At 43.5% G+C, this 17,369-nt stretch overlaps 1 protein-coding gene across 17 annotated transcripts in view; it reads left to right on the forward strand.

The window, feature by feature from the left end:
* Positions 1–17,369, forward strand: part of RCBTB1 (RCC1 and BTB domain containing protein 1) — a 73,004-nt gene that overhangs the window by 29,243 nt on the left and 26,392 nt on the right. For 5 of the 17 annotated variants that reach the window (XM_082365491.1, XM_082365496.1, XM_082365498.1 and 2 more), the window contains 4 exons: positions 2,301–2,447; positions 3,222–3,372; positions 11,955–12,121; positions 14,772–14,930. In XM_082365491.1, the coding sequence (XP_082221617.1) occupies positions 2,322–2,447; positions 3,222–3,372; positions 11,955–12,121; positions 14,772–14,930 (603 nt within the window). In that variant the 5' untranslated portion in view covers positions 2,301–2,321. Of the gene's footprint in view, positions 1–2,086; positions 2,163–2,277; positions 2,448–3,221; positions 3,373–11,954; positions 12,122–14,771; positions 14,931–17,369 lie in introns of those variants that run through there. The other 12 variants (XM_082365502.1, XM_082365499.1, XM_082365500.1 and 9 more) reach the window with 5 other exon arrangements.

Here is a 17,369-nt window from a genome sequence, read left to right on the forward strand (position 1 = left end):
TCCTTGTCTATAAAGTGAGGATTAAATGAATTAATAAATGTAAGGTACTTGGAACAGTGCTTGGCACATAATACTCAACAAGTGTTAGTTGTTATTGTTGCTATGACTGTGATTATTTTTAAAAAATTATCCCAGCCTCACTCATCATAAGAGAAATTAAAGTTTTAAACAAAACTGAGACACCGTGATAATACACCATGAGCAAGAATGCAGGTGAAAGGGGCTGCCAACATGGATGGTTCTTTTATGCATTGGTACTACTTTAGCAGAGGACAATTTGAAATAGCTATTAAAGGTAAAACAGCTATTAGACTGGACCCTGCAATTCCATTTTTAGGAATTTGTCTTAGAAACATATATTAAAAAGACATGTATATAGTGTATGCAAACAGTAGTTTCAGTATTGTTCATGTTAGCAACAGACTGGAAGTGACTTAAATGTCTCCCAGTAGAAACAGGTAAGCTGTTAAATCGATGTAATGGAATGCTCTGTAGAACCATTGAAAAGAAATGAAGTAATTCTTATATGTGCTAATAGGAATGATTTCAAAGATGTACTGTTAAGTGGCGGGGGGGAAGCTTCCACACACTCATATAATGCTATGTAAATCTACACTGTCTGTGGAAGGAATTAGAATCAGTTGTTTCAGTGGTTTCCTTTGAGGAGAGGGTTGGGGAGGGATGGTAGGGAGACTTACTTTCCTCTGTCCTTTTGTACCATTTGAAACAAAAAATTTTTAACATGTTTATGTATTAGTTTTTACCCTCCCCGAAGTCCTTTATTTCTTCCCACCAACACACACACGCACACACACACACACGCACAGACGCACATACATACACATTCATGCACACTTTTCAGAACATTCAAATGTTAGTCCAGGAGTCTGGCTATGCAGAGATGGGGACCAGCCTGTCCTGATGGTGTTTAATGCTTATTGAATATGCGCTGTGATCCTTGCAGTATTGCAAGCATCTGATCCTTGTCATCCAAGCTGGCGCTGATGGATAAAACCTCCCTCGGTGGTGGAAACTGAGGCCCTGGCTAAGTAAGCCCAAGCCCCAGGGATCTCTTCTATAGGTGCTGTTGGAGGTTCTGGGGCCAGAAAGACCTTGGCTCGCTTGGCTATTTTTAGAGGTCTGAAAAGAGGGTGGGCGGGAAGGAACTTCATGAGTTATGTAGCTCATTAGGAAACCCTGGTTGTGTTTATCAACTGCTTGGTTCTATTTCAGTTTCCAGCGGTGAGAGCCAGAATGGAAACTCACTTGGCATGATAGGTTTTGTGCTTTGTGCAGCCCCCTGGACTTTCTAGAAATACTTTTTTTTTTTTTTTTTTTTAGAAATACTTTTTAACTCTCGAAGAATTGAAGCTATGACCAGGATTCTTTGTGTAAAACTTCTTAAAACAGATGAAATTTAGAGTTTTATGGAAATTTATATATATCTCTACTTTTTATAGGGTGCTCTTTAAGCTAATTGCTACTTGCATGAAGTCTGTAGTCATCAGCTCTGACACCAAGATGAGGGTGAATTCTCTGACCCTTGTTCATATAACTTTTCTCCGTGTGAAATGAAATGTCCATGTATATATGTGGTCATATAAATTAGGAATAGAACATAATACTTTCTATTATGTTTTCATCCAGTAAATCTTAGGCTACTGCTTCTTAATGTTTTTGCCACTCCAGGCTATCTGAGGGATGTCCCATTTCTATCATTAAACGGTGGCTCAGTGTGGCAGTGATTTTCTACAAGGGATGAGGGCCTTTCAGGGCATCCTGTGGGTGGTAGTGGGAGAGTGGGAAGGTAGAAATAATGATTCTGATTTTTATAACACACACACACACACACACTCCTAGTTGAGAATTAACTGCCTTAGACAAATGAGTATTGTAACCTTTAACTTTATCTCAATACCCTGGAGGGGAAAATACCTGACAAGACCTTGGTTTCATCTAGTTGGCATGTCTTCTCTCCATTGTCTGCTGTCAGGTTGCACATAAACACGTATGTGACAGATGAGCACTGACTTGTAAGTGGGCAAGACAGACAGTTGGTTCTAGCAGGTTGTTCCTTCCGTTACAGGAAAAGGCACAGGTTTGAAGGTAGAGGAAGGATTGGACACGTTGCTGGAGCAAGTGAGCGATCCATTTAACCAAAAGTAGGTGGTTTATTCTGAAATTAGCTTTTGTTTCCTTTTATTAACATTGTCTTTTTTTGTTTTAGTTTAGTGGTTATTTAATTTTTTATTTTGGAATTTTCTTTGTTTGTTACAGCAAAGATGTCGGCTTATTTTTAGGAATTACTTGAAACCAGAGTCATGGTGGATGTAGGAAAGTGGCCAGTCTTCACTCTGCTCTCACCTCAAGAAATTGCATCTATTCGGAAAGCTTGTGTCTTCGGCACCTCAGCCAGCGAAGCACTGTATGTTACTGACAATGACGAGGTAAGCGTCTCTCAAAACCCAGGGCTTAATTTTAGGGCTTATTTTGGGGTTGAGCTTTAAAGTGTGCAATGTGAAGACTGAGGAAAAGTGGGGCATAAAGAGAGCCTAAAATCCAAAAAGATGGTTGTCTTTGATAGAATTTGTCTTTTCTTTCAGTTTCTTGATTTAATACCCCTCATCCCTACTACTCTTTGAGTTTCATAGTATAGCCAAATATTCTAAAACTTTAGTCAGCAGAGGTTGAATGTTTCTTTTTTTTAAATAGATTTTTATTATTTATTTATTTATATATTTATTTATTTATTGGCTGCGTTGAGTCTTCCGTTTCTGTGCGCGGGCTTTGTCTAGTTGCCGCGAGCGGGGGCTACTCTTTGTTGCGGTGCGAGGGCTTCTCATTGCGGTGTCTTCTCTTGTTGCCTAGCACGGGCTCTAGGTGCGCAGGCTTCAGTAGTTGTGGCACATGGGCTTCAGTAGTTGTGGCTCGTGGGCTCTAGAGCGCAGGCTCAGTAGTTGTGGCGCACAGGCTTAGTTGCTCCGCAGCATGTGGGATCTTCCTGGAGCAGGGATCGAACCCGTGTCCCCTGCATTGGCAGGCAGATTCTTAACCACTGCGCCACCAGTGAAGCCCTGAATGTTTCTTAACAACCATGTCAGTTTCTTCCTAGCTACTGAGCTGTCAAACTGAGTTTTAGTGTGTCTTATATTCAGAGTGGAGAAGAGACCCTTTATGTAACTGTAGGCCAAGTGACTCAGAGAGAACTATTTGTTTCCCAGGTCTTTGTATTTGGACTGAACTACAGTAACTGTCTAGGAACTGGAGATAACCAGAGTACACTTGTACCCAAAAAGCTGGAAGCCTTATGTGGAAAGAAGATTAAGAGCCTTAGTTATGGGAGTGGACCACATGTTCTTCTCAGCACCGAAGGTAAAGTGGGAATAAGTCCAGCTTCTGTTTGTGGGAAATCGAGCAGTTAATTCTAAGCTAAGGGGCAGTGGGTTTGTATCAGATATTGGATTTTGAATGATTTGTTTCTTAATTTCTGAGCGGAAGTACACAAAGCAGGTGAAAGTTAAACACTTCAGGCTCCCTCTGGAACAACCATAGGATGACTTGCAATTTAAGCAAACTTTTGAGGTTTTCGACAACTTACGTAAAGTTGTGGAAGATGAACTATAGCAGATGAAGTGGTCCTTCAGCCTAATTTTTCAGTGAATTGTTGTAGCAAGGCAACGTCCAGGTTTTACTTGGTACTTTTTTTTTTTTTTGGCTGCGTTGGATCTTTGTTGCTGTGCGCGGGCTTTCTCCAGTTGCGGCGAGAGGGGGCTACTCTTCGTTGCGGTGCACGGGCTTCTCATTGCAGTGGCTTCTCTTGTTGGGGAGCACGGGCTCTAGGCACGCGGGCTTTAGTAGTTGTGGCTCACAGGCTCTAGAGCGCAGGCTTAGTAGTTGTGGCGCATGGGCTTAGTTGCTCCACAGCATGTGGGATCTTCCTGGACCAGGGCTCAAACCCGTGTCCCCTGCATTGGCAGGCGGATTCTTAACCACTGCGCCACCAGGGAAGCCCACTTGGTACATTTTTTAAAACACAGGTAGTACTGGTTTTCCTTGTGTGAATCTTGAATTCAAGAAATCTCAGTTCTTTCCTTGGCATTCGTGTGGGTGCCATATGGAAAGAATGTGGGGTAGATTCTTCTTTTCGTCTCTGCCTCCCCAAGATCACCAGAGGGGCCTCTGCATTCTTCCTTGGTGATTTATCTGTACTGTGGGCACCCAGAGCTCTCTGAAAATCTGTCATATATAACTCAGCTTCTTCCCTTTATGTTTTAGGCACATTAGTTCTTGCTCTCTAGCTTTCTGTTGGGTAAACTGTAGGGCGCACTTGGGAGCATTTGCTTCTCTGCCTTTCTGTCTCTAGCCTGGGGAATCAACACTTCCTCGGATGTTACCGTGGGTCTTGGTATTGAGCTTTTTAACAGCCTTTAACTTACATCTGAATCCACTCCCAGGTTCTCCACATCTTTCTCAAGCTGTGAGATCCAGATGTGAGCATGATTGTCTGGTAAGAGTGTAAGTGGTGTGGAGTATAATGAGGTGATTATCTTGCCTCTGCATTGTGTAATCATGCCTTCTGGCATCACACGGGCTCTTTCAAGCAGTTGCTTCTTTGCTGACTGGTTCAGCTTGTCATCCATTGTGACCTGATGATTTAATGTTTTCCTAACACATGTTAATTTTAATGAGGCATTAATTTCTGACCATAAAATACTGAAGCGGTTTTTTTGGAGCAAACATACTGAAACATATGCATTCGGATTCTTGGTTTTCTTCAAAGTGGTGACCTTGGGAAACTATAACTTCTGGAATTATTTTCAGAGTCCAGATCCTACAGTTTTAACTATCTTGAATGTTACAATTAAGATATAAATAAACATAAAACACAAATATAAATAACTGGTTTTCTTGTGGGAATAGTCTTCTTTTTGTTTTTAATTCAGTTTTGATTGTTATAATACATTTAATACAACATACATATGATACATGATGTATAGGATGTTTAATGTATGTTTGATACATATATTTGTGTGTATTTTATAAGTATTACAAATAGTCACATAGTTTAAAAACAATTTAACACTTTAAACCATCAAATAGTGTATGGATTTTAGTAGAAAACAGGACTCTGCCTCACTCCTCCTTACTCTTAGAAACTGCTCTTCAGGTGGAATTACTTTTTAACTCCTTCAGGTGTTTTTTCCTGGTATTTAGTCTCATATTTTTAAATTAACATGCTTATACTGCTATTTCTGAATTTTTTAATTTTAGATACTATCCTTCGACTTTTTGTAACAGCAGATAGAATTTAGCTCTTTCTCCTACCTTCCCTCACCTTATTGCGTCACTATAGGGATATCACCATTTTGGTTAAATCAGTATTCAGTGTTCACATTACTAGGACTCGATAAGTATTATTTATAGCTGAGCCATCTCCTTTCTTATACAACTGTTTGTTTTCCTGGGCTTACTTGTTTGTCATAAACGTATGCTGGAACTCTTCTATAGCGCGGTATTTTTTTTTTTTTAACATCTTTATTGGAGCATAATTGCTTTACAATGGTGTGTTAGTTTCTGCTTTATAACAAAGTGAATCAGCTATACGTATACATACATCCCCATATCCCCTCCCTCTTGCATCTCCCTCCCACCCTCCCTATCCCACCCCTCTAGGTGGTCACAAAGCACCCAGCTGATCTCCCTGTGCTATGCGGCTGCTTCCCACTAGCTATCTGTTTTACATTTGGTAGTGTATATATGTCCATGCCACTCTCTCACTTCGTCCCAGCTTACCCTTCCCCCTCCCCATGTCCTCAAGTCCATTCTCTAGTAGGTCTGCGTCTTTATTCCCGTCCTGCCCCTAGGTTCTTCATAACCATTTTTTTTTTAATTCCACGTATATGGGTTAGCATACGGTATTTTTTTTCTCTTTCTGACTTACTTCACTCTGTATGACAGACTCTAGGTCCATCCACCTCACTAGAAAAATATGGAACGCTTCACAAATTTGCGTGTCATACTTGCGCAGGGGACATACTAATCTTCTCTGTATCGTTCCAATTTTAGTATATATATGCTGCCGAAGCGAGCACCAGTATTTTTTTTTTAAATTTTATTTATTTTATTTTTGGCTGTGTTGGGTCTTCGTTGCTGCGTGCGGGGTTTCTCTAGTTGCAGCGAGCGGGGGCTACTCTTCGTTGCAGTGCCTGGGCTTCTCATCGTGGTGGCTTCTCTTGTTGCGGAGCACAGGCTCTAGGCGCACGGGCTGCAGTAGTTGTGGTGCGCGGGCTCTAGAGCGCAGGCTCAGTAGTTGTGGCGCACGGGCTTAGTTGCTCCGCGGCATGTGGGATCTTCCCAGACCAGGGCTCGAACCCGTGTCCCCTGGGTTAGCAGGCGGATTCTTAACCACTGCACCACCAGGGAAGTCCCTATAGCACAGTATTGCTTCTGGGCACCTCTGAGCATATCAGTACCTCTCCGGAGTGTTCTGTCCCCGTACTCCAGCCTGGACTGGTCACTCTAGGCTGTTGCACAGTCGTTGGCCTAAAACTTCATTTCACCGTCATCCTCGGATGTCCCTTCTTTGTCCTTTCTGGATCCTTTGTCCTTTCTGGATCCCCTATTTTTTGTGTCCTGTGTCTTCCTCCTTGGATTATACCCTCATTTGGGTGAAACACATCTCTAGTAGCTTCCCAAGGAAGCAGGTGTGAGAGAAATCTTTGAGACACTGTCTTAAAATGCCTTTATTTTACCCATGCCATTAATCAGTGATTTGTCTGAGCAAAAAGGAAAAAAAAGGTACAGTATTTTCTGTTCCAATCCTTTAACACTATTTTGAGCATTTGCCTCTACTACCTGGTATGCAAAGCTCAGTCCAGAGTAAAGGATCTCTTCCTGTTAGGACCCCATTTATAGCCCCTGAGGCTACTGGCATTGCTCCAGTGTAATCCCCTTGCTAGCTCTGTGCAGGGCCTTCCCCCCCGCCCCCCGGGGAGTTTTCCCCATAGCCATCTGCAGTCCCTGGCTCTCTTGTTGACAGAATGGTTCTTGTTGGCATTTTGTGCCTCTCAAGGTGTAAGAGAAATATGTCTAGATTGAACCCACCTGTGCATTGCTGCAGCCCCACCGTGCCATTCATTCCATGGGCCCAGGTGGCCGCCTCAAGGGAGTGCACCAAATGGTCCACTTGGTGGTCCCAGTCACCTGCTTGTGATGGGCGTCAACATGTCCTACTTTAACGTGCCTCTTAAATTCCCAGAGTAATTCCATAGGGCCATGCCCCATGTGGGCATCCCTTTAACAGTCTAGTTTCCATTGCTCATCTACCTGACCATACAGCCAGGCTACTGGCTATAGCCCATGAGTTGGTAAAGACCCAAACATACGGGTTTTTACCATTGCTTAATTCTTCCATCACTGCTTGGAAAACAGCCTGCCGTTCAGCCCACTGCACTGATTTATTCTTGACTCCTTCAGTCAGTCTTGCCATCCACTGGTCTTAATGTGGGCACTCTCCAAATGGGCTGTTGTCCATTCACCTTGGAACTGTGTCTGTAAAGCAAGCGGCTCTTTGTTGTTCAGTTAGAGCTTCACAGGGCACGTCCACAAGGCAGTGGGTTCCAGCAGCTCCTCAGGCAGCTCCAAAGTCGGTCCTAGATGAAAAGAGGCTCCCTGCTCACGCCTGCCCGCATTCCCCCAGCAGCACGCTCCCCTGTAAACCATTTCTGTTTTATTATGAAACTCTTCGGGGCACTGCCTTTCTTATTAGAGGGCTTCTCCGACACCACCCAAGATGTTATGGGCATCTCAGGTCTCATGATTATTTTATGTCCTTCAGTCATTGAGGCAGTCTCAATTAATGCCCAGGCTACTAATTTTCTCAAATGGTGTGTACCAGACAGCAGCATCTGGGAATTTTCTGGTCTAAAATCCCAGTGGTCACTGCCGGGAGGTGCTCCCAGGTTTGCCATAAGCTCCTGTTGCAGAGTGCAGGTGGCAGATACCCTCAGAATCATATCTGATGGGGCCGTAAAGCCCCACGAGCACTGGGAGAGCTGCCGCCCTCTGCTAATTCAGACCTGGGCTGCTCTTGCACAGGTCCCCACTCGGATACATCTGTCTTTCGGGTAATCTTATAGGTGGGAGCTAGCATTGTTTCCAGATGTGGACTATGTATTCTCCAAATGCCAGATAAACCACCCAGATGCTGGCTTGCTGCTGCTTCTTTGGTCCTAGGGGTGGGTAGCGACAGCAGTTTAGTTCAGTCTCTTGTGGAACGTTCTTCGTGGCTTCGACAGGTTATTCCTAAGAATTTTAATGTTTGGGCAGGCCCTGGGACCTTTGTGGGATTTATTAACCAGCCCCAGTGGGGCATGTGTGTCACCATGGCATTCAGGTCACTCCTTGCCTGCTTTTCAGTTTCCGACATTATCATAATGTCATCAATATAGTGTATGATTGTACTTGAGACCTGTGTCAAGTCCAGATCCCTTCTGACCAAATTGTGACAGTAAGCCTGTGAGTTCAGATAACCCCGTGACGACACGGTAAAAGTAAACTGGGATCCTTCCCAATGAAGGCAAACCGCTGCTGGCTTTTTTCTGAGATTGAGAAGGAAGCATGTGCAAGGTCAGTCCCTGGGTTCCAGCTTCTGCTGGCCTGCTGCGTCTTCTTTGAGGCAGAAGCCACGTCCGGAACCGCTGAGGCTGTAGGCGGCACAACTTTATTTACGCCTCCATAGCCTACTGTTAACCCCCAGGAGCCACCTGCCTTTTCCCCAGGCCTCACAGGGCTACCGTACGGTGAGTGCATTGGTACCAGTGTTCCAGCTTTAATTAAAATGGTGAGCTCTTTCTGTCCACGAGGTGTTCTGTATTTATGTCAAGCAGCTGTGCGGGCTCAGGCAGTTCTAGTGGTTCCCGTCTAGCGCCCAGTAAAACCGGCCTGAGGGCAGATTTACATGCCTTGTGTTTTACAATATTAGGTTGGGGAAGCAGTCCCCAGTCAGATGTAATATCCATCCCAAGACTACGTTCAGGTAAGGGGGATGCGTCCACGTCACACAGAATCTGTTCCAAAACTCCCGTTTTCATTCAGACTTTCACTTGAGTCCCATCAACTGTTACCCATCTGTATCCCCCATTCTAACCTTAGCTGTTAAGACGCACCAACAGGTTTTGGAATCACAGTGCGTTGGGGTCCTGTATCAGAAAAGTTTCCTCTCCTCCCCCTGGCTGTTTCACCCACCCATGTGCATATGCCCTTGGGTGCCTTGCTGGGGGTCGGGCCAGAAGATCCTGGCCTTTAGGTCAATCTTTATCTTCCTTACCATTTCCCCAGGGCATTCCTGGTCAATTTTCTTAACCTTAGTCTTTACCTTCTGGCTTTTTATCGCCTTCCAAGCTGGGATAAATAGAGCCGACTTGTTTGGGGCCCTTTAATTTTAGAGACCAACATGGGGTCCCATTGGTTCACTAGTCTCTGGTCGTGCTGCAGCGACACCTTGGTTTCAGCTGCATCAGCATCCGATTTATTCATCCCACTTTGTAACAACCGTTTGAAGACTTTCACTCTGCCGGGGTGAATCCCTTGATTCTCCCCTTTGTCTTTCCCTATTTTCATAATTAATGTTCTTAGTAAGACCCCTATGGGGAAGTTGAGATAGCAAGTTAGATAAGGTGTCTCAAACTGTTTGATTTTGTAGCAGTAAAGTTACATGAGGTGCCCATGTAACAGGGACCCCCTTAATCCCAGCATTTACCATAATCTGGGTAATGGGCGTATTCAGTGGGTGAATATCCCAGTCATCACAGAGCCAGTCCCACATGGCTTGCATACGAAGCGTCTCAGCTGCTTCATCTGGGGTGTTCCATCTGACATTAATACGGGGAGTTGGGAAATCCCTCTTATCAGGATAAACAGACTTCACAGTGGCTTTTATCCAGTCCACCAACCTGGCTGTCTCCTTGGGACTCACCTCCTGGGTGTCTGGATCATGTACAGCCACCTGTGATTGTTCGGTAGAGAGCAGTGGGTCCTGCATCAACCCAGACATGCGCTTCCGCTCTGCAGCCTTCAAAATCAAAGACACAGCCCTTAAGTTAGTTACTCTCACAGCCTGCTTCAGTAAAGGTTCCTCAGGAAGCTGCTGATGCTGATGCGCACAGTGAGCCAGTCCCTTCACACTGTCTCCCTTGCTTTTAGTTGCTTCTTGCTGTTGCCCTTCTCCTCTGGTAACTATTTTCTTGGTGACCCAGAGGTGCTGGAGGTACTTTCTGTTGCATAATTTTTCCCTTTCTAGGCAGCTTTGAGGCTAATGGCTGGAGCTCAGATTGACCCAAATCTGAGCTTGAATCAGCATCAAGGCCAAGCACTTTCTTTTATTTTCATTTTGGCTCTTACACATGAAATAAGCGGGGAATTGTTTATTTATTTATTTAAAAGTATTTATTTATCGATTTGGCTGGGCTGGGTCTTAGTTGCGGCACGCAGGATCTCCGTTGCTGCACGTGGGATCTTTGTTGCAGCGTGTGGGATCTAGTTCCCTGACCAGGGATCAAACCCAGGCCCCCTGCATTGGGAGCGTGGAGTCTTAGCTACTGGACCACCAGGGAAGTCCCAGGAATTGTTTATTTAGTGTGCTGCTTCTAATTTTGCATTTCCTTATATATCCATTGAGCCAACTCCTTGGGAGTCGGGTCTACTCCCATTTCTAAACGGCATTGGTAACTTTTACCTTTAGTAACTGATTGCAGCACAGCTGCAGTTTCATACCATGGTGACTACGTAGCTGTCTAGGAATCAGAGGTTCCTCATTCCTTGCCCTTTTATCCTTTATCTTCAAAAACCATGTGTCTGTGAGCCAGGGCTGTTCTTGCAAATCCTGTTTCTGACATCCACTAAATAGAGAGTTCCTGGACCCAGTTCCTGTGTGTGTGTGTGTGTGTGTGCGTGCGTGCATCCCGCAACAGGAAGTAATTCTCGGGTGCCAGCACGGTGTCCAGGAATCCAACACAATTCTGATACTACCTATCCGGAGATAGAATCAGATTCCATGGGTAAAGGTCTCAGTCCCACAAGACCACCCTCCACTTCAGATATTGGTCACAAGCCCGGGTTGTTACCTGTGCTTCTGATTAACCTGCTGCAAATCAGAAGTTCCCGTGACCCTCTCCTTGGGTTTTTCTTTGTTTTGGGCCCCGCCATGTGGCACGTGGGATCTTAGTTCCCCGACCAGGGATCCAACCCCGGGCCCTTGGCAGTGGAAGCACAGAGTCCTAACTGCTGGACCGGCAGGGAATTCCTTCCTTGGGCTTGATTAATCTGCTAGAATGTCTCCCGACATCCAGAAAATCCATTTACTCACTAGATTACTGATTATTATAAAAGGATATTAAAGGATATGAGTTAACAGCCCGAATAAAGGAGCTTCCGTCCTCGTAGACCCTGGTGCCTGGCACAGTGGCACATGTAAGTGTTCTGGTTCCCCGACATGGCAACTCTCTGAACAGGGGCCAAAATTAGCTGTCCTCTTGGGTTTTTATGGAGGCTTCATTACGTAGTCATGATTGTCTAAGTCATTGGCAGTGGCAGTTAATTCAGCCTCCAGCCCCTCTCCCCTCCAACCCTCTAATCTTGTGGTTGGTTCTTCTGGCAACAGACCCATCATCGTTAGGTGCTTCCAAAAGTGACATCATTCACATAACCAAAGATACCCTTATCATTCTCCACACTTAGGATATTCCACCGGTTTTGGGAGCTGTGAGACAGGAACTGTGGGTGAAGACTAAATATACAAGATAAATGTATTTTTGTAATCTGGATGACCAAATGTATATTTCTTATAAATCACAATGTCACAAAAAGAAATTAAGGTTGGAAGATGAGTTGAGCAAAGTACAGGGGTTACTGTTTCTTCTTTGAGCTGATTCTTTGTGTGCGGCCATCCTGTATAGATGGAGTTGTTTATGCCTGGGGCCACAATGGATATAGCCAGCTTGGGAATGGGACGACCAACCAAGGCATTGCTCCCATCCAAGTCTGCACCAACCTCTTGATCAAGCAAGTGGTTGAAGTAGCTTGTGGCTCACATCATTCAATGGCTCTGGCAGCTGATGGAGAGGTAAGTGCCCTGCTTTTATTCTTTATTTTTAAATTGTGGTAAAATACATGTAATATAAAATTTACCATCTTAACCATTTTTAAGTGTACAGTTCAGTGACAAGTATATTCACATTGTTATGCTACCCTCACCACCATCCATCCACAGAACTCTTTTCGTCTTGCAAAACTGAAACTCTGTACCAATTAAACATTAACTCTCTCTACTTTCTCTTACTCCCAGCCCCTGGCAAGCACCATTCTACTTTCTGTCTCTAAGAATTTGACTACTCTGGGTACCTCACATGAGTGGAATCATACAGTATTTGTCCACTGTGACCGCCTTTATTTCACTCAGCATAATGTCCTCAAGATTCATCCATGTGGCAGCCTGCGGCAGAATTTCATTCCTTTTTAAAGCTGAACAATATTTCATTGTCTATTTTGTTTATCCATTTATCTGTTGATGAATATTTGGGTCATTTCTGCCTTTGGCTATTGTGAAGGTCCTTGCTTTTTAAAAAAAGATGACCATATTTTTACTTGGATATGGTGTGAACATAGCAGCCCCGTGTGCGTCGCTAAGAACAGTATGGGAATGAACCCTTTTTCTAATACAACTTATATTGTGTGAACAGGACCACTCTTTTGAAGGCAGTAGAATTAATTCTTAAGGCAGTTGAGTCTCATGCTTTTTGCTAAGATTACAAATCAGATGTGTATGACAGTGTTCTGTACTTTTGTTTTTTTAATGGCCCCCATCCCCTAAGGTCTATTTTGTTTTTCAGTAAAGTAATGATGTCATAGAAAATAACTTTACCAACATTCCAGTAGGTTCTGAACAACTTGTTCACCCCCCAGGTTCCATGCTTATCTTAAATGTTACTCATCCTGTTGGTTCTACCTCCCAGTCTTTTGTATCATCTTGTTCCTCTCCTTCTCCATAACCTTAGGTCAGGCCTTGTCATCTCCTGGACTGTTGCCATGGTCTCTTTTATTCCATAGCTTTTTAGTTGGTCTGCCTGTGCAGTATTACTTCTCTGCCCCCTGTGATTTATGAAATGCAGATTAGATCGTATCGTTTCCTGTTTAAAGTCCTTCAGTGGTGTTACAGTGATTTTACTAAGTAGGGTAGGTTATGGGTGAACAAACCAAAGCACCTCAGGGAGATCAAGGTTTCATGGCTGGGACGTGCTGGAGCCAGGCCTAGCAGGCCTTATGTGCAGAATCTGCTGTTCCTAGTCTGTTTCTTGGTTGATGGAACCCTCGTCCCCATTTTTAAAATAAAAGGCAACTGCATTGGAAGGGAACTTAGGATATTTGAAAATAAGTGCAGAAGAATGATTGTCGAAATTAGAACTTGCTAATTTGTGCAGCCTGGATTCCTGGTTTATTTTAACCTTAAGCATATGCTACTTTGGATAAATATTTGCATTATTACACTAGCTATTCCTGTGAATCCACTTTCAAGAAGGATGGCAGGTTATTTCTTCTGTGCCTATGAAATGAACCAGTAGCACATATTCTTTTTAAGACATCAGCCGTGGGTTTTAAGACATCACGTGGGCAGCCTCAGACACGTGAACTTAGATAGAAAGTGCTGACAGAGGAAAAGAGAATTGTGGAAGCCGGAACTCAGGATGTGTGAGGACCACTTCCCACAGGCAAGTGAAGGGGGTGAGAGGGGTCCTTACAAACTCTCCTAGTGATGGAGGAAGTTATCTCCTCTGCTACCAGCATCCCCCTCCTCCTCTAATTCTTCTCTCCGGTCACACTCTTGTTTGATAGGCTCAGTTAATAATTAACTTAAAGTGATTTTTAGTTTTGTTTTTCTTCCTTAACTTAGCTTAGAGCTCTATTTGTGTCTCTCTCCCTTAGAAATCTGGTTTTCAGGTTATGGCCAATCACGGGCCAAAAGTAAGCAGGATGCAGTTGAGGAGGGGAGCTGCTTGGAGCTGACAGACAGCAAATGAGAACTCAGAAAATGTTATCAAGAATAGCCTAACAACCCCATGTCATTCCTGTAGAGACATCATCTCCTTAGTACTTGTGAGCATGACTGTGTTAGGACGTGGAACTATGATTGATAATTACAATGATGGTAGGCTTGTGTCATCAGGAAAATTTATATAATGTCTCCTATTGGTGATTAGTGAGATAGGGAGAAGCATAGTATGGTTTCAAAAGTTTCAATGAAAAAAAAAAAGACTATTTGTGCCCAGAGAGTAAGGCTGATTTTTTCGTATCACTGTGGCATACTTATGTGGCATATACCTCATTTCCTATTGATGCCGGATTAAAAATCCTATATAGCTGCCATAATTATAGTGGCAGTATAACATAGTGGTTAAGAGCGCTGCTAGACTGCTTGGGTTCAAATTAGTAGTAAATTCTGCTTGCTAGCTGTGGAGTCTCAAGCAAGTCACTCAACCTCTCTGTGTTTCTATTTTACATGTATAAAATGGGGATGATACTAGTACCTATCCCAGGGTCATCTTACAGGATTACTGTAAGGATTAGATGGGTTAATGCACGTAAAGCACTTAGGACCATTTAGCACATTGTAAGTACTCATTAAGTGGGTTTATTTTTATGTTATGATTGTTATTGTGTGTTAGAGGTAGAATTTTCACCCTTACTCTTTCTTTTTCTTTTCCCCTCCTGTTGTGTAGGTGTTTGCTTGGGGCTATAACAACTGCGGCCAGGTGGGATCGGGATCTACAGCAAATCAACCAACTCCTCGCAAAGTTACAAACTGTTTACACATTAAGAGGGTGGTTGGCATTGCCTGCGGTCAGACCTCGTCCATGGCTGTTCTGGACAATGGTGAGGTGAGCGATGTCTGCATCCCCCTTTCTCCTCCTTCAGTGAAATGTCCTTTTCTTTCCAGGTAGATTCTGGAAGGAAGAGTGCTTTGTTTTGCTAGCTCCATAGATAGTTAACTGATTGAGGTTGTAACCACAGGATGTTTGCTCCTCATTATGAATTTTTAAATGCCAAGATTTATCTGCAAGTAAAGGTTCTAATGTGTTTTTGCCAGATCCAAATAGCCCAGTGCTTATAGGTATTTGTTTGTGATTTAATGTAATAGATAAAAGAATTTAATACTACCTCTTTCTTCCAATGAAAAAGTGAACGATGCACTCTTTTTTTTTTTTTTTTTCTTTTAAATGAAAGCAGGTTTATTTAGAGAGATACTCATTGCATAGAGAGAATGCAGTCCATCTCAGAAAGTGAGAGCGGCCCCGGGAGAAACACACCCCACTGACAGAGTGCGGGCCATCTCAGAAGGCAAGAGGCAATGTGCACTCTTTAAAGTCAGCTGATGATGTTTATAAGCAGTAACTCTAATGGGCATGAAGGCTCTGTTCCTACCTACATCTGGAATGTTTGTCCACAGGAAGAAGCAACTTGCAAAAGGAGAATTTTTCATCCTGATTGTTATTAGCTACTTTTAAAAACCCACCTTTCAGTGACCTTCTATCATAGTCACCTTTGAGCTGATGGTCATTTCTATAAAATAATTCTGGTTGAAGCTTCTCCTTAAATGGACTTGTTACCACCTGTGCCTGTCTCAGTGCACAAGAATTATTCAAAGATGCTTCTTTGGACACAGACGTATGGCATCCTGCATTGGGGTGCGAGGGTGGTTTAGAGTTTACTGAATACTCGGCTGTGTTAGCTCACTTTTTGAATCAATCCTGATATCACACCGGAGGACTTCAGAATTCCTTGGGATAGTCATCTAACATCCTCCATTCCAGTATTTTCCACTTCTTTATTTTTTAAAACAAATTTAATTTTAAAATTATTATTATATGATTATTTCAACAAAGGAAAACAGATGAAGCGTATAAAGTAAAAAGTGAATACCTTTCCTTCAGTTTTGTTAATAGTTTGATGTATATCCTTTTGGACTTTTCTCTATAGTTAGTTATGTATGGTTGAGTATAATTACCTTCTTTAAACAATGGGATTGTTATACCTACTGCTTTTTTCTGCCAGTCTGCAACTTTTCTGCTTAACAACATATATGTTTTACCTGAATCTATTATCAGACCATTGATAGTTGCTTTCCATTATAATAGTTGCTTAGTTTTCTTTGTATGGATGTTGGTTTTCCTTGTGCACATGACCCGCATCCAGAGCTCTCCTGATGGGCCTTTCAATTGTTTTTTATATTTGTTTATAAACATTGTTGCACTGCTTTTCTGTGTTACTGTTTGTGAGTGTGTATATCTTTGCACACTCATGCAAGTATGTCTATAGAATAATTTCCCAGAAATAGGATTTCTGGGTCAGGGAGTATGTCATTAGAATTTTTGATAGCTATTGCCAAATTTCTCCCCAGAAAGTTCAGACCTATTAGACTTCTGACATTGAAAGTGCTTTTAACCATCTCTTGTTAGTACCCTAAACTCCATGTCCCCTTTTTCCCTCTGTCACCCTGACTGGAAAGGCCCTCACTGATGCCCGTTTGCCCTGTGTTGCCATGGGGCATGTTGCCACCCATATCTCGTGTTTCTGATTTGAGCCAGGCCTTTTGTCTGTTCCTGACCAGTACTTTACCCATGTCCCATGCTGGCCGTTCTAAACCTTTAACACTCGCTGTCAAACCTATGCCCAGCTCTGCGGCTTTCAGCTGATGACCCCCTCTTGGCTTAGGGCGTCTAAGGGACCGCCACATTCCCTTATGTCTCCTTCTTTAACCTCTTTGCTGGTACCTCTTGTGGTGCCGCTGTCACCACCTTCGTTGGACCCTCATCAGAGCTCACCTGTTTGCTGATGGGAGATGAGTTTATATGTCAAGGTCTCCCTGCCTCTGGTCTTACACGCTGCAGCCGCCCTTCATGTTGCCGCCAGCGTGATCTTTCCAGAGTACAAATATAGTCATATTGATCTCAGTTTTGGAATATTTCAGTGGGAGATGCACGGATGCATTTCACTTTCCTCGGTTTGTGTTTTGGCCCTTTGGGCCCTTACCTTTCCTTCTAGTCTCTCCCCAGCCACCACCCCAGCTCTATCCAGCCAGGCCAACCTGCTCGTCTCCTGAACCTGTCTCCAGCACATTCTGTGCCCTCCGCCTGAAGTGCCTTCAGCCCTGCTCAGACTTCTGCTTTCTGAAAAGTCTTGCCTAAACTTTCTTCTGTGGCTAAATCCTTTCTCCTCTCTACCTGCAGTGCCTTGATTATATCTCTATTATGGCACTTGCCACCTGGCTGCAAAAAAATTGCATGTGTCCATCTCTCCTGTTAAACTGTTTCCAAAGA

Source organism: Balaenoptera borealis, assembly GCF_965194805.1.
Source record: "Balaenoptera borealis genome assembly, chromosome: 18".
Lineage (NCBI taxonomy): Eukaryota > Metazoa > Chordata > Mammalia > Artiodactyla > Balaenopteridae > Balaenoptera > Balaenoptera borealis.